Source organism: Aplidium turbinatum, chromosome 13, assembly GCF_918807975.1.
Source record: "Aplidium turbinatum chromosome 13, kaAplTurb1.1, whole genome shotgun sequence".
In the NCBI taxonomy this organism is placed as follows: domain Eukaryota; kingdom Metazoa; phylum Chordata; class Ascidiacea; order Aplousobranchia; family Polyclinidae; genus Aplidium; species Aplidium turbinatum.
Window position 1 is genome coordinate 11700882 of NC_137484.1, and position 24876 is coordinate 11725757.

The following is a 24876-nucleotide window of genomic DNA, read 5'->3' on the forward strand; positions in this document are numbered from 1 at the left end:
CAGATTACTTGGATAAAAGACGGAACCTTTGTCCAGCTAGCAAGCACTAAGCCAACAGTTAAATGTGCGGCCAACTTTCAAACAATCATTTTACGAATGACCAGAATAGATATCAATATCTCAAATTCACGTAGAAAGTAACTGTGACGCAATAAATGAAAGACAATTATGAAGTCATTCCAACAGGTGTTTAAGCTGATGTAATATTTCCTGTTTAAACAGGCCCAAACAGGTCTTATGAACGATGGTGCAATTTTGGCACATGCTTTAGGAATTTCCATGACGTAATATTCAGTAGACTTGAACGGTTTTATATGACGTTTGATTTGTACAGAGATTGGCCGTAACAATGCTATACTAGTCATAATAATGCAGCAATAGATTTCACGCTACAGTGGTAACAGCAGTTAACCTCGCACTACTGTAGCAAGGTTCTGTCGATGTTTTAGCATCCTAAACCTCGCGCAAAATATAGCATTTCATTTGTTAAAAATGAATTAGCGTAAAAGCAAACAAAATTTTTTGCTGTTCTGCCAATTTTTAAATTTTGCAGTGACCCTCCAGCTGTCCATATCGCAAAAAAAATCAATAAAGCGAGTCGTCCCGTTATTCCACTGACCCTACTAAACGGATAGGCTACGTAAAAACTGTAATAGTTTGATTAACAGGCAATGGCCAAAACGTTGGGTTGTAATCAACGTGATTAGTTCCAAAAGCGTTTATACGACTCAGAAATGTGCCTGGGATTACTTCCAGTTTTGTCTATGTAATAAACGACACGAAGTTAAACCTGTAGCCTAGGGGCTCCAAATTGCAAAAAAAATATGTTTGCTGTATTTCAAAAACTAGAGCCAATTCAAAAAAAACAAGTGCATTTTCGGGATCAGAGGCCTCGAAATACTCTAAAATGACTTTCACATGTCGTGCCTTTATGAAAAAAAAATTCTGTTGGCCTATGTCACAAATGTCCCTATCATTTTCTAAAACTTCCTTCAACGCACAACTTTTTGAAGCTTATTTTATTTTTTATTTTGAAGAATTAAAAATAGTTCTTTACAAACACCAAGCAATATCAACACCAAAAGATCTCAGCCAACCCGACGGCATTAACAAAAATCTGAAGTGATTGAAAGTAAACAGTGAAACAATAGGCTACTGGCTCTACCTTTGTGCAGGCGCCTTCTGCAGGTAAAGCGCTAACGAATTAAGTGACGCGTTGCGCAGAAACAATTAAGCAAATGAGCCTCGGGAACAAGGGGACATGGTCCAATGCTCCCCCTACGTACGCCACTGTTTACAACTATGTTTTTAATAAAATAGCCTATGCAGTGCCGGATTAAGGGGGGGGGGGCGGACTGGGCTGAAGCCCAGGGCCCCCACTTTTGGGGGCCCCACCTCAAAGAAAAAAATCTACTAATTTTTTTAGTTGCACAGCTGGAGATTACTGCTTTAATTCGTATCTCAAACAAGCAAGGGCGGCTCACCCATATGTGCTGCGGTCAGTGTTGGGCGCGATAACTCATTTTTCAGTTAAGCGATAACGATAATCGATAAACGAAAAATGCCTAAAGCGATAACGATAAACGATAAATCAAAAAAAAGTTAAGCGATAACGATAAACGATAAATTATCGCCGATAATGTCCGATAACGATAAATTTTTTTTTTCTTGATTAGCGCTGCCCCATCCCATGCAGCACGAACTGTTTTCATCAACATGACGAAAAATTGAACATAATATACTGTAAAGGGACAAAACTTTTTGTAAGTTATGCATAAATAGAATCGCAATAGCGGCAGTGGGTATCGAATCTTCAACCTCTTGATCCAGAATCAAACCACTGAGGTAACCGCTGTGCTTATAATTATACCTTCAGATACCAGTTGGATGCTTTTATCAATTGAGTTACACTGCCGCTTCCGTGCAGTAGGCAAAATAATTAAATCAAATGAAAATACCATAAAAAAATTCCAAACTTTGTATTTTGCTTTCTGCTTAAAGGGCTGTTTACAGCAAAGTCAGCAATAATTGAAAAAATTCCCAAAAACGCAAAATGCTTGAAAATTTATCAGTAATCTTAAGCGTTATTGGTAGTAAAAATGTGCATACTGTGAAATCCATCAAGCTTGTCAAATTAGTCGTGTTTGTTTAAGAACAAAAACATAATTATCGTAATTTAGGCTACTGATAATTTCAGATAATTTTTTTTTGTTTTCTTTGTGAACACCATCATTAAAGCAATGGCGGAACGCTGAGTTGTTGAGATGAAAATTACAATGTAGGCACTGTATTAGTGGGAATAAAAATATTTGATTGAGGTAGGCTGTGTCGCATAGGTAGGCTACAGTAAATGAGAAAGGTTATAGCCTACTGTATTTAGCATAATTTTACCACGCAACTCGATTTGCCTATTGTCATGCAAAAACTACTACAAGATGCAAAAAATGTGATGTCGGTCTGCATGTTAAATGCTTCAAGCAATATCATATTCCGCAATGACTTGTTTCAGTGATGTTGTGTTACTTTGCTAATTTTCATCTTCATATTTTTTGAACTTTCATTTCAATAAAATGCTCGATGACAATAATGACATGACAAGACATGAACAAGACATTTCCCATTTATCACTTTGAGCGATAAGTAAAATGTAATAACGCTTAAGCATTACGCACAAGAAACTTGTGAAATTTGATAACGGATTTGTCTAGCGTCTTATATATAGGACGACTTTTTTCTCAAAAAGTACAAACACAATTAGGAAAAAAATATTTGTGATATGTTTTTTAGGTCATAACAGGGATTCATAGTATAGGGATCGCCAACGGTAGCCACTTTAACAAGTCGAAATTCTGCCACTGAAATTGACTAGAATGAAACCGCCAACCAATCATAAGCTACGGTTTAAGTGACGTAAAAAATGGCGAAAAGGTGATCATAGAAAGCAAATTAAGTGATGGATTTTTTGTTAGCTGGTTGGCTTAGGGGTTAGGGTTCGGGCTAGAAAGTAGTCAGTTCATTGACGCGTGTTCGATTCTCACCACTGCTATTGCTCTTTTTCTTCTGTACTTACCAAATAAAGTTCAAAACAAGCATTAACTCTCTGGATGAGTGCTAGAAGGGTCACAATTGGACGGTAGCCTCTTATAACACGTTCTGATTGGTTGGCGGTTGCATTGTAGTCAATTTCAGTGGCAGAATTTTGACTTGTTAAAGTGGTTTGTGAAAGTGTCGCAATACGAGGCCGCTTTTACATTGGAAACATGGTCTTTCACGCCACCTCACGATCAACTATTTTATTCTTGTGTTTTCTTTTTTCGTTGGAAGTGTTAGTTTTTACAACAACACAAGGTCGGTTATAACAACAACACAACAACAACAACACAAGGTCGGTTATAGACTGTGAGATCGATTGTTTTCTAGCTTGGCGATATAACTTTAATCTAAAAATAATAACCGAATGCGTAAGTGCCGTTTAACTTAAAAAGTTAACTTATTTGTGCCGCAAGTGAAAGTACTTAAAAAAATTTTCGGAAAATTTAAATATTGCATAATTATGACCCAGGGATTCAGCCTATAGGGATCGCCAACTCGGCTAGAAATCGGAGTGTAATAGTTTTGCCAGATATTTTTTATATTTTTAGAAAAAAATATTATTTTGGCATTTTTAAAGAGTATTGGTCGCCCAAAGCTTGTCCGTTTAAAACTAACCTGAAGTTTAAAGTCGCACAAGATTGAGTTAAAGTAGTTTGTAGTTGTGTTACTTTGCAATAAGAATGTGCTGAATTTATGTACAAGACTTAAATAAAACTTTGAGGTTTAAAAATATTTATTACTAACCAGTTAAGAACAAAAAAAATTTGAAAAAATTAAAATACACCTCAGGAATAAAAGGCTTCATGTTTCAAGTGTTGAAGCTGGTAATTATTTTTCAAGTAATATGTTTTATGTACAACAGAGGTTAAATTTGCTAAAAATATAATAGTTTGATAAGTGAATAATAAAATTACTTTAGATTAGTTTTAAAATATTTATTTACGGGCAAGTTTTGGGCAACTACTACTTTAAAAATGCCAAAATAATATTTTTTCTAAAAATATAAAAAATATCTGGCAACACTTGTACACTACGATTGTCGGATTTCCAGCCGAGTCGGCGATCCCTATAGGCTGAATCCCTGGGTCATAATTATGCAATATTTAAATTTTCCGAAAATTTTTTTAAGTACTTTCACTTGCGGCACAAATAAGTTAACTTTTTAAGTTAAACGGCACTTACGCATTCGGTTATTATTTTTAGATTAAAGTTATATCGCCAAGCTAGAAAACAATCGATCTCACAGTCTATAACCGACCTTGTGTTGTTGTTGTTGTGTGTGAATTTTGTCTTTTAAACTGAGTTTGTGACGTAACCGCACGTCTCAAGGCAAGTTCTTGCAATTTTAGTTAATCTACTCATCTAAAGATTTCATGCGCTTAAAACAATAAGTTTCATGTTTTGACGAGAGAGATATTTTTTGACGAGAGAGATTTTATTTTTTTACGACAATTACTAAAAACTAACACTTCCAACGAAAAAAGAAAACACAAGAATAAAATAGTTGATCGTGAGGTGGCGTGAAAGACCATGTTTCCAATGTAAAAGCGGCCTCGTATTGCGACACTTTCACAAACCACTTGCCAATTTCTTTCGCTTCGCTTCAAAGGAATCTGTACCGCCTGTGCGCTTACATTTTAATTGTATAACTCACTCGCGATTGCCCATTGCAGCAAAACAACAAGAGACTTGTTGCATGCATTTCATTGCATTGCAATTTGCAACTCTAAAAATTATTGTGTTGTCAGGGCCGTCGCTGCAGGGGGGCGTGCCCCCTCCCTTGATAACGACCTGTGCACACACACTTCAGGCACTGAAGAAGAACTGATTTTAATTTTAGTTTCATTAACTAGGTGGCTAGTAAAAATATGATTTTTCCACTTTTCATGATCTTTCCACTTGTGTGTTGATCCAAAATAAAATTTATCGGCGATTAATTATCGGCGATAATCAAATATTGCTTTTGGCGATAACGATAAACGATAACTGAAAAAATAATTGAGCGATAACGATAAGCGATAAAAATTTATCGCCGATGATTATCGCCGATGAATTATCGCCGATAATGCCCATCACTGGCTGCGGTGCTGCAGCACCCCTGCCCAACCCCAGTTATTCAATTTTTCTTCGTTTTTTTAACAAAAAACATATTTATTTGATACTTTAATATTCGAAAATGGTACGGATTACGGGTCAAAGTTATGATAATGCTGCCAATATGAGTAGCAAGTATAACGGTCTTCAAGCTCTTCTGCGCGAGAAATGTAGTGATGCTCATTATGTCCTTTGCACAGCACATTCACTTAATTTAATCGGTAGCCTAAATGTCCTGTAGAAACATGCCGTTCTGCCGCTGAGTTTTTTAAATTGTTGCAAAGCCTTTATTCATGGCTCGTCTCGTTTACTCATCGTTGGCAAGTCCATCGAAAATTCCTAGATGGTTTGCCTGTTTTGAAGACATTATCTGATACAAGATGGTCAGTTAGATATGATGCAGTTCTTCTTCTTCTATCGAGTCTTCTAAAGTTCGTTGATACACCACAGATTGACACATTCTTCCGCAACGGAGTTATACACTGACAGGTCCCACCTACTGCACCGGGTGGCAAGCCGAGGGCAAACAAGAAGGTGATCCGCTGCATAGGCGTAGCCAGAGGGGGGCGAAAAGGGCTATGCCCCTCTCCAAATTTTCCAAGTTTGGATTCCAAAGTTGAGCCCTTTGTTGAAAATATAATAAAGTTTGTAGAAATTTATATCGTTTTTCAAGACATCTGGCTATTAGCCTAACATCCCCAAGGACTTGTTTTAGACACACAGAAAGACACCAATAAATTTTGCAAAGTGTAAATCGCGCAAAATTTACGCGATTTACGTTTCTTTGAACTAATTTGTGGAAGCAATTTCAGAATTGCTTACTCTGTTGGGGTTTTGTGCAGTTATTGAGTTTTTGTGTAGCTGAGTTTTTAGTGTTCTCTAATTTTAGCCGCAGTTTTTGCCTGTTCGTGTGTAAGAGCTATCTTTAATAAGTTAATAGCTGTTTATTTGCTAATAAATTTCATACAAATATTACCCTAAAAGTGTTTTTAGAAAGCGCTATAATTCATTATTTGAGTGTAATTTTTCAAAAAATTTCCGGGGGAGCATGCCCCCGGACCCCCCTAAAATACGCGTGCCTTCGGCACGCTCTAACCCTAACCCTACCACTTTTATTGCTTCAACCCACCAGGATACGCCACTGCACATCAAGTGGCGATGGCTTTAAATCAAACACTTTGTTGTTCTCTTCAATTCATCAAATATTTGGCCCCCCAAAATTTTTTTCTGGCTACGCCACTGGTCCGCTGTTTGGGGCTCGGTGCCACGGATACATGCAACTGGGGCCGTGTCGTAGCCCCACTGCACCATTAATTTTTAGCGGAAAATGTCACTTGATAAGGGCCCCCACTTTCAGCTCAGCCCGGGGCCCCATAAACCCTTAATCCGGCCCTGAGCCTATGCTCCTACTGAGTCCTACAAAACTCTCACCCTTCCTCGTTTTCCTGCTGTGCGGCCAATTGCTAAAAAGAAGTCGGCAACTTCTATCTGTGAAGAGCGGAAAGTGAAAAAGTAAAGTCGGGAAGTAATTCAAGTAAATATCATTTCAGTTGAATGATATTATTGAAATTGTGAATTTGTAAAAAATGTCAGTGAGGTTGAAGTATTTTACATGAAATTTGACTTTCTTCATATTTTAGGTTGAAGTAAAATCATACGTGTATTATTTATTAAGGGGCGTCTTCAAATATCGCAAACCTTGTACAGTTGAATTGATAGCTATGAGGTTTTCTCAGCCTACATTGAATAGCCTAGATATGCTAGGCTGTATTGGTGATTGTAAAAGGCTCCTATTGTGGCAGCATTGAAGTTTTCTCAGCCTGCATAAAAGATAGAATAGATAGGCTAGGCTGCAGTTATGATTGTAAAAGGCTACTATTGGGGCAAATAATTTTTTTTTATAGATTAAAGATAATAAAGTTAATGATATGCTTGAGACCATAGCTTGAAAAGAACGTCATAGCTATCAATTCAACTGTACAGTGTACAAGGTGTGCAACATTTGAAGACGCCCCTATTAAGCATGTTTCTTAGCTTGTTAGATTTAAACAAAGTCAGATGAAAGATATTAATATTATTACCTATGTCCCTGTATCAGCTTAGATTAAAGTAGAAAAAACGGCAAAAACTGCCTTGTCGCTTCTTGCTGTTATCAATGCTTTTTTAAAACATTAGAACAAATATCCTAGCTGTTATTTTTTCATGCCGGCAACTGCTTTTCATGTTATTTAGATATAGCCTAGTTTATATTTCTTGATGCCCAAAATTTAAGAATGTTTCTGTATTCTTACTTTTGAAAGAAATGTTGCTTGTTCTTGTATAACTCTTTGATAAGCCTATTCTGGAATTTCTAAGTCTATACTTCCATCGTTGTTCGCCCTCTAGAATGACTGGTGATGAAGCCACTAGCGTCAAAGTTGCTTTGCGGTAAGTTTTGATTTGGTTTAAAAAGTTATAAGTCTGTAGCCTAGGCTATTAAATAATCACAAAAGTGATTTTTAGCTGTTTTTTTTCCATAAATTTCAAAAAATTGTAAGCAAATACAGTTTTATTGTCAAACACCTGCATGACCAAAATAGTCAAGCTATTATATTTTGTCAACATATATATGTTAAGTTGAACAATGTCATTGCATGGGTGCAAGCTAATTCAGTCCCTGAGTACAATAATTTGTCATTGTTCTTTTATATTATTGTTGCAATGTGTAAAAGCGAAGTAAAGGAAATAAGATCAGAATAATAATAATCATGTTCTATTTGCATCCTTTGCGATAGCACACAGTACCGGTATACTGCGATCACAGATGCGATATAACAGATGACAGGAAGCAGCAAAGTGACATATAGTTTTTGAGTCAGCTGCTCCCCTTATTTTGCCTTGCCATTAAGTACTCTTTGTCGAGACAAAGCCACGTGCTCTGGAGCGGTGTCGAACCCACGGCCTTTCGAGCGTCACCCAGACGTTCTCACCACTCAACTACGCAGATTAAAGTGGTCAAAAGAAAAATGAGTGACTGGAATCTCATGCACAAAACATTAAGTCACCAAGATCCCATCATAGAATAGGTAAACTTTGTTATACAGCGAAAGAATGCATAAAAAGAAAGATCACACTTACCAGCAGCCAGAGTTTGTGGAGCTAGTGTACTAGTCTTTGCCCTGGTTATTTTATGCTATGAAGTGAATGCACGTCAAAGATTGGAATCAACCAAGATATATAGGGTGAAGTGTAGAAACAATAAAGCAAAGGTAAAGTAGTTTCACCTTATAGTTTTGGTCAATGTCAATGAATGACATGGTAATTTAACCAGGGCGGAGACTTGTACACCATCTCCGAGTTTGCATTGTCTCAATGATAGATACTTGTAGATAAAAAAAATCCAAATACAGAAATTATCAGAAAAGTGTTTTAAATTTAATGGTAAAGATTAATTGGTTTGACACCCGGCTCCAGCTGGTCGTTGAAAACATCGCTCACCTCTACCCATGGTGTAATAAATTGGGTGAGCATAATTGCTGAAGGATAGGCGGCCGAGAGAAAAAGAACTGTCCACCACCCTACACTCATTAGTGCCAAAGGCCGAGTGTGATGAAAATCTTATCTTCTCATTTAGAGATGTACCGATATATCGGTATCGGTATCGGTGATATCGGCCATTTTTTGAGTATCGGTATCGGCATCGGTATCGGCAAAATTTGGCCGATACTGTGGCCGATACTAAACATGTAATAAAAAGGCGTTTGCTGCGAATTTTCTGCAGAAGCAAAGATATAGATTTTTTAAAGTAGTAACTAACGTCACATTGATGTAGAAAAATAAAAACCTGTTCAAATTTTTGATACCTCACACTCCCATGACTTCATGCGCACACCTTTTGGCATTGTTTGCTTACAGTGATTCTTTCACTCAAACAAAACGTTTTGTTTCAGAAGTTTTGCGTTGTTCGATTCTTAAGTTGTGAAGGAGACTCAATTTCTCCAATATTTATCATTTGTGTTTCGTTTTTACTCTCAACAGAGGATAAAACCAGGCCAGGACTGCCCAGGTGGCGGAAATGTGTATAATTTTGCATCGTTTTTGCGTTGCTGGACGTTTGGGGGACCCGTGTAACTTGGTTCTTTTTGGTGGGCTGGTTCTGTCGGTTTGTGATTTGGTTTCCGCATTTAGTTATGGTGGACTCGCCAAGCTTGGGCAATGTCGTGGCGGAGTGGGTGGGAGCGGTGAGACTGCGAGTCCTCGCTGGGCTGGTCAATAAGTGGTCTTGTTGCACCTGGGATGGCGGCCTCGTTGTGGGGGGAGCGTTCTTCTCGGCTGTCGGCGCGGTGCTGGGCACTCACTGGTCTGGCGGGCTGTTGCAATTCGCTGGCCATAGCGGTGTGGCTTCCACGCTAGCCATTTAGACCATCCTATCAACTATATGTTTCTCGGCAGCCGTTTTGCAGCAAGAATTGAAATGGCTAGTGTGGAAGCTGCACCGTTGTGGTTGGCGGGTCGCAGCTGCTCGCTGTGCTGGTGGGTGCTCGGCCTTGTGCTGGTGGCCGGGAGGGGCGCTCCTTTCTTTGCGGTGGGGTTGTCGTCTTGGGCGCGGCAGGACCGTTTTGATTGGTTTGGTGAGGATTTGTGGTCCCATTGCTTTCGTGTTGGGCCTGCTAGTTCTGCCGTAGAATTGTTTGGGCTTGGTGGGTATGCTGCAGCGAGGGGTGGAAGTTGGGTCGCGGACTGGTGGAGCCGGCTTGCTGGGGGCAGCCGGGTTGCATAGTTTTTTTGGACGTTTAGCAGCGTGGGGGCGATGCGGGATTGTGCATTTTTGCTGCCTGGGTGGTCTTGGCCTGGCAAAAGCTTTTCAACCAAACGACAAGCGCCCTTAGGTTGCATATTACTTGTCGAATAGTTTTTGTACGACTACACAAATCACTTGGTTTACATTTTACATCTTATTATCAATTATGATAGCCTATTTGGAGAGTTTGCGCAAACACTTTATTTAATTTTTCAGAAACCCCAATTATGATGTAATGTTTCTTCCCTTATACCCTAGTCCTCAATTATGGTGGCCTTTCATTACTAAAACCTACTATTATGACACAAAAATGCGGTTGAGATTGGATTCTTGAATCTTTAATAAATTATACCAATTAAAAGCTTTTTTTAATAGTTTTATGCAAATAAGGTAAAACTAAGCATTTGATATAATACCTTGCAAATACCAAAATTGCATCTTTTTGTAACACCAAAGTATCGGCCAAAATATCGGTATCAGTATCGGTATCGGCCTAAAAAAGTGATATCGGTATCGGGATCGGTATCGGCCACAATATTGGTATCGGTACATCTCTATTCTCATTCCTCAAAGCTGACAATGAACAGAATAAGAATATTTCATTGAACAAATAAGGCTGCAACCATAGGCGCCGGGTTTTGAAAATTGCCGGGGGGGCAAACTTTCTAGCCGACTGATTGCTTACATTCAAAATGCTGATGTTTGTTTGTCAGCATTGATGTTTGTTTGCGTCTATCTGCCATTGTATATCGCCAAGCTTTATAATGTAGGCTCAGGCCTCGAAATTCACAGCGGACATGTCCGCCGTCACAGCATGTGATGTCCGCGGGAAGTAACATCTAGATCGGTCATATTTGTCCGCAGAGAAACAGCACAAGAACTAGCGATACAAATCGTCATTGCATAGCACGAACATTCGAACAGTTGTTGCGATAATATATTTTCCAGCGCATTCTAGCGCGCATCTAGAAAATGTGAATCCTGTATCCCTTAGCTTCCATTCAAGGAGGAAAACTTTCGATTCTTACGTTGCTTCAACGATTGATGACATTGAATCAGCGTAACAAAGGTGAATTCTTCGCTAAGAATCGATAGGAGTTCAGGTACTTCTACACTAATCACGCGCAATTTAGTTCACGTTTTACGTCACAATGTCTGGCTTTGATCTCCGAGTAATAATGATACGGCAAGGTTGGTTACTAAATTAGATTATACGAGTAGGCTATAACCGCAAGATGCAACAAAACTTGTTAAGTTTTGGTATTACAGTAAGAAAGAAAAGACCCAAAGAAAATTCACTTTCGCTCACATGACACGCAAAAATAAACTTAAAGAAAAAAGCCTGTAAAACTTTGCACAGCAGAAAATAGCGTTGGTGTAGAAATTTTCCGACTCCTGCCCAGAGCATTGTGACGCAATAAGCAACACGACCTCGTTCGGTGTAACGATCGACGGCTAAAACTGGTGTGTCCGCCGTGAGACTTAATTTGTCCGCTGAGATAGCTGCTCAGATCGGACACGTCTGTTCGCCGTCAACAAAAACGAATTTCGAGGCCTGTAGGCTACTTCGAATTATATGCTGATCACTTTGGCTCTTAATACGAGTAGATACTAAACTGAGCAAACTGCACCTCGTTATTGACACTCCCAAGAAAAAAAAGCGGAAGAAATCAAGAAAAACGTTTTTCAATCATTGTTTGCTTCAACGTCACCATGCTGGCGTTTATCAGCTACCGTACTTCTGTTTCTTTTGTTATCTTAGGAGCAGCGCTCTTGTTAACAAGTAGATCTTTTAAATGAGATCGATCCGCAATGAAGGTCAAACTAATGCAAATCTGAACTTAGAAACATTTGATTTAGGATTTTTTTAATAATTTGCGGGGGGGCAGCCACCCCGAGCTAAATTCACGGGGGGCGCCGCCCCTCCGCCCCCCCGGAGTCGGCGCCTATGGCTGCAACTAACAACAGCTTCATTGTCTTGAGACGTGGCCGAGTAGTTAACCACTGCATACTGGCAGCATAGTACAATCTCTATGGAGATTCGATTCCCACTCTAGTCAAGGACGTCACATTTGTTCCCCCAAGTTAAGTTGCTTTTGGTTCCCAAAACTCCAAAATTCCCATCAAGTTGGAAGTTTGATTTTTGCTCAGACACATGGGTATGCACCACTGATGATTCCAAATTCCAAAATACCCATCAAGTTGGAAGTTTGATTCTTGCTCCAGCTCAAAGACACATCGATATGCACCACTGATGATTCCAAACAAGGCTAAAACTCGAGTACATGATGTCTTCCATTTTTATTCGTTCTGGGCCTTAAAGACTAGGCTATACCATTAGCATCTTAGAATATGCAAATACTTAAAATTTTATGAAGAGCTCAATTGACATGATAACTTGCTTGTGAGAAGTATGGGATCTGGAGGAATGCCGTACTTTGATGTTTGATGAGCACTATGAACAAGAAATAGTCACCTTGTGCTGACCTATTACCATTTCACACAAATAAAGTCAAAATGATTATTGCACGCATTGGCACAATGTTTATTTCAGCAAATAGCTTGCTGTGCAGACATGCTTATTGTTCAGTGGACAACCAAAAAAATGTTTGAATAAGATTGAGTGACCATTCCTGAATTCTTAGTTGCAATCAAAATCAGTTGAAAAAGCATCTCTTTGTGTGACTAAATCGTAAAATTTTAAATAATTTTATATTTATGAATATAATGACTGTAGAGTTTTTTTTTACTTTTAGTATTCGGCCTCAGCTTGCAAGAGAAAAAATTGAAGCTTGCAGAATTTGCACGTATGTTACACCTGGTGAACCACAGGTAAATGTCATGTCACTGTCAGTGCTTTTTGTCATATATTTAATTTGGGAAAGCAGTTAAAACATGCAATAGCCCTAAAACTAATGATGTGTATCATAATTTTTTTTAACACTAATTAACTACTAAATTTTAGTGCACCTTTTTAATTTTGTTTCTATTGCAATAGATACCATAGTACATAAGATTTGTATGGATTACCGTATTTACAACTTGTATATGTTTTTCTAAAAAGTACAGCATATATATATGTTTTTTCACTGTTATTTAAAAATTTGTTGTTGTAAAAATTTTGAATTCCAAAGCAAACTTACTTTAATACAGCATGAAATTTAATAATAACTTTATTTGTTATAAGAATTCACAATAATACATGCATGAAGTGTGTGTCAATTATTGCATTCCTGGAGTGGTTGCTGTTTCAACTTTTTATAGTTCAAAGTGTGAATTGCTGGAAGAATGAATGGTGTTGTTGTATATGGAACAAACAAACAATTTGTCTACTTTTCGATTTGTCTTGAAAACTGTTTGCAATACTTTATATTTTGAAGATTGTTGTCATTTTTGTCTTTTAGAAGGCATATATGTTTGATCGTATTCAACTATTCATACTCTGTAATCAGCATGATCTAATTTCTAAACCATTTTCAAGGTTACTTTGGGAAAAGACAAGTCCTTCACTTATGATTATGTATTTGATACCCCAACCGAGCAGTATGCTATCTACAAAGATTGCATAACATCCTTAATTGAAGGCTGCTTCGAAGGATACAATGCCACTGTGTTGGCATATGGTCAGGTAAAGAAGTTTTAAAGTTTTAATTTTTGTAATCAAAAAGTTAAAAGAAAGGTTTCTGTGCCAAGTATGTAAGGCAACGCATATCATTTCATGCTACTCCCCAGACAGAAAATCATCCGTTTCAATGTCTGCAGACGTTGAAGTTTGCTGTATAGATCACAGTGTAAGCAACAGTTGATTAATTTAAACTCATATTGAGTTTGCTTTAAAATTTTGTTAGCTTGTTGTGCTGCAAAGACTATTGTTTTGGTCACTTTAGACTGGATCTGGAAAGACCTACACAATGGGTACGGGATTTGACGTCACTACTTCTCCTGAGCAATTAGGGATTGTTCCTAGAGCCATGGATCATCTTTTTAACGGAATTATGAAAAGGTTTGTGCGTCTTGCCACTTACCCTGTAACGCTTAACCTTCTTTCACCAAAGTCCAAACAGACACGAACAGAAACCCATAGCTCGTGTATTTAATTGCAATACTTGAAATCATTTTGATGGACTACACTTCTCCGTCACTTCTGTACTATTACTATTTGACAAGTTGCAGTTCACCTGTTCCCACAAGTTGAGTTACTTTTAGTTCAGAAGTAGCTAATACTTTGATTAATTTAATCAAATAAAGGGTTCTTGTTAATAATTTTGTTAAAAACATTTTATTGCAGGAAAAAGGAAGCTATAGAAAATGGTCTTCCTCAGCCCGATTTTGTGGTGACTGCTCAGTTTATGGAGCTTTATAATGAAGAACTGATTGATTTATTTGACACCTCGAGAGACCCGAATAATCGCGTATGTTTTTCTGATTAAATTTTTACAAATTTTGAAATTTTAAAACAACACCTCACTTGGTCTTAGAAAACGTGGTAACTCTGTTCCTGTTTTCCTTTGATAGTTTTCCTGTTTTCATCAGAAAACAATTAATTTCCAATTTGCTTCATACTTCAAGCATTACTTGAAACGGTTGTCGATGGGTGACATTGGGCAGGGTTGATCTTTAAGTGGTCAAAACTTGTTTTGACCACTAAGCGGTTTAAACCTAGTTTTAACCGGTGAAAACTAGGTTTAAACCGGTCAAAATCCAGAAAAATATTTGTATGTAGTGAAAGGTCGGCTACCTGGGCTATGGGCTATTGAGGAAATATAAAAGCAGTTGTGAGTTACGACCATTTTGATATGCAGGCGTCGAAACAGCTGGCGGCCATGGCTGCCTGAACTTTCATTAATGGCCGCCAATACCGACCTGTCAAGCAAAATTTGATGGTAAATGTTTTTCATAAAAAAAAATTGTTGGAATTAATTCTTGTACTTCAGTTGGCTGTGCAAATTGCATTGTTCTACCAAGCATTTTTTGGTTCATTAGAAACTTAGGTATGTTTAGAATTTGAATTTTCTCAATAATTAAAATAGCCTACCCGTATTTTTCCACGGACCAAAAGACGCAATTTAAATCCTTTTTTTTCCTTATAAATTGATTGTGCGCCTTATAAGCCGGTGCGCCTAATGTATGGATCAAGTAGTGCTTTATTTCCTACACTCAAAACCAGTACCGATACTAGTCTTACACAATAAACTACGGTAAAAGCAACTAGAAACTGTGATATTCACTAGGCCCATTTTTTTTTTGCTCATTGTACTATTGTGACTTGCTTACATTTATTACGTATTTTTGTTTAATGAGCTTTATACGGTAACCCATACTCCTTAAAATACGTTGCGTTCTATAGCCCGGTGCGTCTTATGTCTGAACACAAAACTAATCAAAGCAATTTATTGACAGTGCACCTTATCATCGGATGCGCTTTATGGTCCGTAAAATACGGTAACCAACTGATTGAAATATCAAAAATAAACAGAGAAATTGAATATTTTTTGTTCCAAATCCAGCATTTAAGTTATTGTTGATCAAAACAAAATATAGTTGAACATCATTACTAAACATGGAGGGTAATACTTTTAATTCAATTGAAAATCAACTTGATTCATACACTAAAGGGGTTTTGACCAGTCATAGGTGGTCAAAACTGCCCGGTTTAAACCAAGTTTTAACCGGTTTTAACCGGGCGGTTTAAACCGATCAACCCTGACATTGGGTGTCTGCCAGTGCCAATGGACTTATAAACTTAAAAAATTATATCAAATTAAACGTCCTTTAATCATATCAGGGTCGTTCAAACATTCGCATCCACGAAGATGCCAATGGAAATATTTACACGGTTGGAGTGACGAGCAGACAAGTTGCTAGTGCAGAAGAGGTAAGTCTTTAAGGTTATCAATGGTCAAAGTTATCAAAGGTAAGTCTTTTAAGAAAATGTCTCAGACTTGTATACCAAACGTTCATTTATGTACTTTTAGCACTTTAGTCTACAATCTACTGCTTTCATTTGAATAACAGAGACAACTTAACGTAAAGAATTTTATCCGCAGCCGGTTTTATGGATGTATAATTGTATATGAGTGATTTTTTGTGTATCTCTTGCTTTTTAGAAGGACTAGTGTTCAATTTCCCACTTTTCCATCTATATTGCTGGTGATAGCCAACGCATACTTTTGCATATCGATTGTGGGGAAAAATTTACCACTGACAGCTGTTTCGATGTAAAAGCTTTTTTGTACACCAGTCATTTTTTGTCCTAAAATTACCCTATTGGGATAGATCAGATGCGTAAATATTAAAGTAAAGTGTTGTGCAACCAAAGCATTAAATTGCATTCTTACAACTTCTTGATATCATTAAAACACTTTGAGGTCAATACGTTTTTGTTGTGTCTTGTGCGTGGGGTTGTGATTGAAGTTACAACATGTAGTTTTTAAGCAAAAAATCTGATGCAATTTTAAGTTAACGTTGTTGCTGCGAGAAGGTGGCGTTTGTTTTCAAATTCATATGTAGCTTCATGAACCTCGTGACATGGGTGGAGCAGAGCGATAACTAGTCGATTGTCATTGAGAAATTGGTGCAGAAATTGCCTGATTGCATTGGTCGAATTTGATCGCTGGTGTTGAAGTAGAACGGCAAACAATAAAATCCGTCACTTTTACATTGATTCAGCGTCTGCAGACGTTGTAATGAATGAATCAATGACGGGTTTTACTGTCTGAGACTGCGCTTTTGCTTCCTTTTTGAACTAATGACAAAAAATCGTCACAAACCCCAATCCAGTCGTAATTGAGTAAAACAAGACCCAATTTGGGTTTGCATCAACCCACTATAATTAACCACTTAAGATCATTTATCTTAAACATCATAGATTATGGCAACAGCTGTTTAGTGTTTATGTGTTTAAACCCCAGTTGGATGTTGCAGAGACGAGGTAGACAAGGCAGTTGATTCGTATTGTTAACCACAAATCTTAAAGTGCTACTGCACGATGACTTTGACCGCACTTTATCTGAAAGAGCATGTTTCAATCTATAAATACCAACCTCGCCCTTACTTTTTAAGGCTATAATTATCTCAATAAAAATTATCAAAACTATGGTTTTCCACGCGCTTGTATTTTTGGCCACGTTCCGCCAGCATTGCGCAACACGCGGATTATGACGTCAGTTGGAGTCAGTCAGATCGAAGCGACAACTGGTTTTACAAGTCTTTTACTAGTTTTAGTTTAGCTAGTTGTGTTTGTCCTAGACCTAGAGGAAGGAAGTTTTTTTTCGCTGCTTCGATCTTGTTGTACGTGCTTTTTATGTGAAGACAGGTAGTATAGGCTCTTTGCAATCTCGAGTTTGAAAAAAATAAGCCAGGTCTGTTGACTTATCCATTGAAATTGTTGGTGAAGGGACAGACCAAAGCTGTCATAGGCCATGCAAGGTAAGGTACGGACCGTACGGTACATCTTAACCAATGTTATGTGACATTCTTGTAAGCTTCAAGTCTTTAGTTCAAATATATAAAACTTTTAAAACAAAACATTTCTCTTGCAACTTCGTTTCTTAGATTATTGTAGTTCTGAGCCAAACATTTAAAATGGTGAAAATTTGCTCTATCTATCACACAAAATTTGTTTCTGGTGCAAAGGTGACATTTTTTGCCTTCCCTAACAATTAACGTTTGCAAATTAACTGGTGCAAGTTTGCTCATCAAGTCCGCAAATGGAATGGACCCTTCCCTACCAGTGTTATCTGCTCAAATCACTTTCTTGAGCAGGATTTTGAAAATTATTTTGAAGTTAATATGGGATTTTGCAAACGTTACATTCTGAAGAAATCTGCTGTTCCCACCATAAAATGTACTTCTGCTACCGGTACGTCTGATGCTACTGCATCTAAGCTGGATAGAGATCATCGAATGCAAAAGCGGACAATTGTGAAGGTTTGTAGTTACACAATAGAAGCTATAGGCTGCATATCCTATGTAATGTTTTTAGGCCTACTTGTTTTAAATTTTATGAACATACAATGTGCCATCTGCTCAAAACGATTAAGTAGTTATGTAATACCGGTACCACTCTTATAGTCTAATTACAACAGATCACAACCTTGCAAAACAGCAAGGTTGCAAAACTTACTGTGTTGCTTACGGTACTTACTTTGACATAACACCTTTTATCTCTCAATTGGGATTAACAAATTTTGGCTCAGAATATGTGGCTTAGCAATTTTTTATATAAATTTGATGCCCAGATTGTTTTCTTTCCTAACTTTTACAGAATGTAGCTAGTGGGATTCATAATCTGATCATAATTCAATGTTGCTCAAACTACAATTGTGCTACCCAGGTCTTCATATGTGTTCAGGAGGTGTGTGAGACATACAGTAATCTGATATTAATTGTCAATTTTTTGTAGGCCATGAATGATGAAATGGGTGCGGGTTCGACCAAGAAAAGTAAAACCACTGCATCTCAACAAGCTGTGCCGACTGCTGCTGAAGATTCCATTGACGTTGCTATGCATGATCAGATGACAGTATGTAGCCTTGCATTGTTGAATTGATGAACCAACATAATTAATATAGGCTACAGGTTCAATTTAATGTGCTGCTTGTATTCAGTTAGGGGTGACGTCCTCCTCCTTTATCTCTGGTGGTGGCCGAAGGGTTTATCGTTCTATCATATTTCATTCTTTTTTTGTAAATTACCCAGTAGTCAAAATCACCGCATAATGCTGTTGCATTAATCTCTTATGTACAATTCAAGTGCATCTAATACTGGCATGGTACCAATTTCAAAACGTTATAATCTTCAATGGTTGTTAATAAAGCAAAGTGTACTTTACAATACATATTAGGTATTGGAGGTTGCGGAATGCGGATGTTGACAAACAAATGGTTAGCTGCGAGTTTTCAAGTGAGTCATTCGGATGTTTCCACCCGGTGTGAAACAGCATCTTTCCAATCCAAGGCTTGTCAGGTTTCATTAAAACAGGAGCAGACTACAAAGCGATCTGTTGGTGAGTCACCTATCAATAAGTGCTTATCTGCTATCTTTTTTTTAAAGTTTGATTGATTCTGCAGTCAATGTTAAAATGTTTCTTTTTGCTTATTTACAACTACTCATAACAGTCTATTGTGCCACTACTACAGCATTAGTTCTCAACAGGTACCCAAACGTGGTTTGGACGAAATACCGTGGGCACGAACACTGAAACAATGTTGCTTTCCAGTCCGGTTAAGCCAGTTGCATCTTCTACCCCACTTAAAATTAGAGATGCATCTGCTCATTCTTCATTTTTCTATCTGTCATCTGAATATGAACTATCCGAGAAGTCGTGGGACACAACAATTGAAGGGCAGCAATATTTGAAATAAAATAGTCAAAAAGATTGGTGGAGTATTGTAGAGTTACCTTAGTAGTGTAACAATTGCATGTTATAACCGGCATATCTAGTATGCTCTTAAAACATATCCATTTGCATATGGGTGGAACCAGTATATAAAGTATATTCCTTCATCGCCTTGTAGGCTATTAGGTTTACATTTCTATTGACATCTCTTTTTCTTATGAGTGAGTTCACTTGAGCTTGTTTACTGTTCATTGTTCAACAGCCTTTCAAGAGCTGGTTGCGTAATTGTTCCATTCATTATTAAACGACTTGCTGTTACATTTCCCAGGCAATTCAGGCTGGTCGCCTAACGCCTATAGGCAGGTGCTGGAGTGGCTGTTGGATGGAGAAGTTCTGGGCAAATCCAACAGAGTCGTGCTGCCATCCTGCATTGTGTCATTTATCCGCAGAAAGTATCCCAGTGACGATGGAGACTATGCTGGGTTCCAAAGACCAGTGTTAACATTTTAGTCTTGGTTTAACCTGGTTTATTGCAACCGTTTCGTTTATTTTTATTTTTCGATTTGGTGTTTTTTGGTTTGGTTTGTTTTCGATTTGTGTGTCGCAATGCGATTTATCATCAGTATTGTATGTTGGTTTATTCTTTTACTTTATTTCTGCTTCAATTTGGCTTATTCTGGTATTTTTTTAGCTTCATCTAGATTATTTTTAAAGAACGGAGATGTCAACACCGCCGAAGACAGTCCCAATGAATGCTAAAGCGTTATCGCATGATAGTCGACTGTAGGCTACTATGTCCTGCAATACCGTACAATACAACATATTTTCGATATAACCAAGTTTGGCTGTTGTAATCTACGAAACTAGCCTTCGGCGATGGGCTTCGCAAACCACTCCTGGCACACAAGCATGAACAACTAAATTTGTATAATGCTGGCTGAAAGATGCGTCTTCACTATGGATGCCTTATAAATTTGCGCATTCAGTAGCAACCAAGCCTATCTCAGCTAGTTTGGTCTCGACTCCAACTGACGTCATATCGCTAGGTGGCGTTGACGAGTTTGCTACTTCCAGGTAGCGTGAGAGAGAAGCGCTAGAGAGCGTGAGAAAAGGGTCGGTTTCTCGACTGTGGGCCTCAATTGTAAGGAAGTAAGTTATTCAACAGGTTCCAGATGTCTTGGCAATGGATTCTAGCCTATGTTAATTCAATCGTGCAGTTGCACTTTAAGTACTTTAACAACAATAGAACGTTGCTTCAGGTTGAGAACATAAGTTTGTGCATGCGAATTAGACCAACTGATTTCTTTACGTGACCAACTGTTTGTAGGTTGAATGGGTTTGCCATACTGTGCTGTTTCGACCACCAAAGCTTAATTTAAATTGTTTTATAATTTGAGGTCTTCTGACCTAAATATTTTTTCTATCACCGATGGTTGTTTTGTCTCAATGATGGCCATTTTTTGTATACGAATTTGTCTTTGTTTAAAATGTAGATCGTCGTCAAACAATACTTCAATGCAACAGATTGTGTAAAGCTATATATACCTATTTCCCAGACAACAACTTTTTTCAGCACGATGTAAAACTAGCAAGTTTTACATCTATTCATGATTCTTTCAAAGGCTTTGACTTGCAAGCAGTACTTTTGTTCGTTTTAAAATTACAATAAAACTTTATTTAATTAGTCACTTGATTTTGTGGCGAAGTTTGCTTGTTGAAATTTTTCCAGCACTATTCATTCCTTCATGAACTGACTTCGATAATCGCGTTTTGCAAGTTATGCAGTTTAAGCACCAATTTGTCTTGTAAAAGGCGTAATAACGCAGTACCTCGTTGCATTTCAATGCACTGGTGTTCCAAAGACATTGTGTTGTGATGTTTAGCCTTCGGCCGTCATTTGCACGGCGCAATAACTCACTGTCGATCTGTTATTGTCTCAGACGTTGCAATGCCTTCACTCGGGTGCGCTGAACAGATCCACTGCAGCAACGCAAATGAACTCGCAAAGCTCACGCTCTCACGCCATCTTCACTGTAACCATCAAGCAGACGAGGCCACGTAAAGTTAAAGATTCTAAGGTTCCGTGCATTCCTTTGTTACTTTGCAGTTGACATCATGCTATTCTTCTACTTACTCTTTGTATTCACTTTAAAATTAATCAATGTTTTTGTCCAAAGTTAGTGCATTACTGATTAGAATCACTTAATAATATTTTGTTTGGAGTTTTCAAGCGACTGGTTTTTGTTACCCTAACTCATTTATGAAATTCTGATTAAGCACCACACCCAAGACATTCTGCAACAAACGAAAAATTACCGGAGGTCGCGTAATGCGTATGATTAAATTTGAAATCTAACAAAGTGAAAGCTTTATGCCAACGTAACTTTGAGGCTTGTTGGACAACTGAATATTTGATATAATTTGAGCTTTATATTTTGAGACGTTAAATGCACCAATAAATAGTAAATTTTTAATCTAAAGTTGTGCCTAAAAAATTTAGCTAGTTTCTCGAACAAAACCTAGGCCAACATGAAATGCTTCCTTGGTATAGTAACGTTGCTACTCGCATACTCTGCACAATTTAAAAAGGATATAAGACGGGGATTAGTTGTTCTTCCGGTGGCCATAGTTACTTTGCAGTATTTTTCCACCCAAGCTTATTTTACAGCAAGCATGGCCTAAAGTTCCATAAGTCGGTTAATAAATATTAAGCCGTTTCATTTTATTTTTAAACGTTAAGAATTTTTATCATCACTTCGTAGCTCGCAAGAATTTTTATACTTATTTTAGAGCAACACTGCTGTAGAGAATTTGGAGAATGAAACCGAAGGCAAGGCCCCATCACCACAAAGGTCTGTTTTGATTTCCAATGGTGTTTAAATTACATTATGATGCATTCGATCCACATAAAAAAATGTGTGGAGTGAGTAGTGGAATTGTGTCGTACTTGTCAACGACGCATAGTTGCATACGCTTGTGAGTAAATGAGTGATGTGAAACTGTCGCGTCAAGCTAAACTTTTGAAAGATCGCAGCCGTGACACCGAGTGTATTTTTAAATTTTGTACAGGGTGACCCAAAAAGATACGCACCCATGTTTTATTCGATTTTTTCACATTTGGAACACATCTTGGGAAAGCCATAAATTGACTAAAAATTGACAGAAAAAGCTAAAACTCTGGTCAATGGTCTTCCATAAACTGAATAATGTGTGGTTGTAATTTGATATAAATGGCTTTTCAATAAAAGTCACAATTGAAGTTTTCATGGGTACGAATCTTTTTGGGTCACCCTGTATTTCATTGCGCAAACGTGTTTCTGGCCAAACAACTAACACCATAGGTATTGAATATTGATGCCAGATAGAGTTGATGCAGCTTCCATAAACGCAACTAACATGCTTGTGTTGCGTATTGTTAGCAATGAGCCCTTGGAGTTTGAGACGTTATCGGCTAAATTCCACTTCACCGACCTGGCTGGATCTGAGAGACTCAAGCGAACCGGAGCAACTGGCGACCGGGCTAAAGAGGGAATATCAATTAACTGTGGTTTGGTAACTTACTTCCAATGCGTGACGGTTGTTTTGTGATTTTTTATTTTTTTAAATAAGATTCTTTTTAAAGGTAGGCTATTCTCCTATTTTTGCTTTGGCTATTGTTGTACCAACAATAAACGGACAAGCCTTGAGTAATGAGATATTTTTTGCTGTTTAAAGATAACTCCAGCAAGCAAAAGTTGCCAAGTACCATCGTTTGAACGATGGAGGTTTGCTGACTAAGATACTACGCAAACAGCAAATTTTGTCTGCAAACATTGAATCAATGTAAAAATAACAGTTTTGCTGTCTGGGGAAGATGTAGAATCATGAACTGATTGAATAAGCTTGCTTCATGTTCAGCTCGCTCTTGGCAACGTCATCAGCGCACTGGGCGATCCAACCAAGAAGTCATCGCACGTTCCTTACCGCGATTCAAAGCTGACACGTTTGCTTCAGGATTCTCTTGGTGGCAACAGGTACAGTGCTGTTGCTTTTGTGTATACGTTCTCTTTTTCCCGCGTCCGCCAGTAAAAGCCATGTTTTGACATTTCTCAAATTGCGACTGGAACGGCGATTTGGGGACGTTTGAACGACGTTGGAACGCATATTTTGTTAACTTCTTCTTAAGCAGTTAACACTAAGCTATTAATTTGGTGTAAATTACAAAATAATGAGTTTAAAAAACTTTTATTCTGTGAGCAGCAATTAAAGGAATGAAATACACTGAGTTAATAGCTTCCCCGCTAGCAAAAGTTGCCATGCCACCCTCAGCCAACGTTGTAATGATATGAAAATTGGCAACTTTTGCTAGTTGGGTTCGGGCGTGTTCAAGTAATTACAACAAAACGTTTATTTAGAGCCATTAGATTAGGAGTGTTTTGGCACCGATATAATCCGTTGTTTACTATTCTAGTTGTTTCAATGCGAAGAAACGTTTAAAGAACTTTAATCCATGTGTCAGGTTATATTTTTCACGGAAAACCAAATGTCAATTAGTATTTGCTACGTTTTTGTATTCTGATGATCCTAAATATTCAGTTCCTTCTGATCTAGAACGGTTTTTGTTGTGTAGCTTAGGGCACTGTTTTTTGCACAGAGTGGGCACTCGCGTGACGTACAACTGCATCTAATCAGGTTTTTGGTGAATGTGATTGCTCATACGGACATGTTCGTCGTCTATTCTTTTTTCCTTAATCTTTGTTGTCCTACACAGCGAATAAGCTTTTGAAAACCCCACCGTTTAGTGTCAACCCTGAGTTCATTTTGGCATCTCTTTTCCAGCTGTACTTTAATGGTTGCCTGCATCAGTCCCTCTGACAGCGACTTCATGGAGACGTTGAGCACTTTAAAGTACGCCAACCGGGCGAAGAACATCAAGAACAAGGTGACGGCCAACCAGGATTCAGCGAGCAAACAAATGCAATTCTTCAGACAACAAATCGCTGCTCTCCAGTTGGAACTGACTGAATATAAAACGGTAATGGCTGACGTTAGTGACATAGGATCCCAGACAACAAAATCCGCCTTTTGATTCAACGTCTGCTGACGTTGAATCAATGTAAAAATGGCGGATTTTGATGTCTGGGAAACGATATCTTGATTTAATTCCTTTTTCAAGCAAGGTTGTAACTCCATACAAACGCGATGATATTACTTCAGGGTTTACCTACTGTGAATGCATGTTTTGCCGAGATTTTGACCAATGACCAATGCATTGTCAGTTTTCAATAATATGTTTGATTTCTATTTTCTGTTTTTCTATGTCTAAACGGCCAATACTTTCCTTGTAGCGATTGTCTTCACTCCTATTCTCCACCTCATTCTGTCCATCGCATCTTCTTTCAGTTCGACTTAATATCTCAGAATTTCAGGCCAGATAAACCGATGAAAAATTTTGTAACCGTATCTTTCAGAGAAAGCGATTTGCGATGATTTGGATTACAGTATGATTACAAGTTTTGTTTTTTTTCGGTATAAACTTAATTCCGCAATTAACGTTTAGTCCTTGTGCCCCTGGTACAGTTTTCGGGTG

At 38.0% G+C, this 24876-nt stretch overlaps 2 protein-coding genes across 5 annotated transcripts in view; both read left to right on the forward strand.

Annotated features, from left to right (window-relative positions):
• The first annotated feature begins 7436 nt into the window (after positions 1-7436).
• Positions 7437-24876, forward strand: part of LOC145782116 (kinesin-like protein KIF21A) — a 36165-nt gene continuing 18725 nt past the window's right edge. Inside the window, exons 1-11 of the mRNA XM_082593865.1 lie at positions 7437-7614; positions 12724-12799; positions 13449-13595; positions 13855-13970; positions 14256-14379; positions 15753-15842; positions 21248-21385; positions 22098-22159; positions 22727-22859; positions 23205-23320; positions 24126-24321. Of these exons, the coding sequence (XP_082449991.1) occupies positions 7574-7614; positions 12724-12799; positions 13449-13595; positions 13855-13970; positions 14256-14379; positions 15753-15842; positions 21248-21385; positions 22098-22159; positions 22727-22859; positions 23205-23320; positions 24126-24321 (1239 nt within the window). The 5' untranslated portion in view covers positions 7437-7573. The remainder of the gene's footprint in view (positions 7615-12723; positions 12800-13448; positions 13596-13854; positions 13971-14255; positions 14380-15752; positions 15843-21247; positions 21386-22097; positions 22160-22726; positions 22860-23204; positions 23321-24125; positions 24322-24876) is intronic.
• On the forward strand, positions 17176-21211 carry LOC145782117 (uncharacterized). 4 transcript variants are annotated; one of them, XM_082593866.1, is made up of 5 exons: positions 17183-17896; positions 18372-18491; positions 18813-18974; positions 19124-19313; positions 19636-21203. In XM_082593866.1, exons 3-5 carry the CDS (start codon positions 18830-18832, stop codon positions 19655-19657), a joined length of 357 nt encoding a protein of 118 aa, XP_082449992.1. In that variant the 5' UTR covers positions 17183-17896; positions 18372-18491; positions 18813-18829; the 3' UTR covers positions 19658-21203. The 4 variants fall into 4 exon arrangements, with proteins under 4 accessions (XP_082449994.1, XP_082449992.1, XP_082449993.1 ...); XM_082593867.1 differs by having other exon boundaries at positions 17183-17395; XM_082593868.1 differs by lacking the exon at positions 19124-19313 and having other exon boundaries at positions 17176-17896; positions 19636-21211.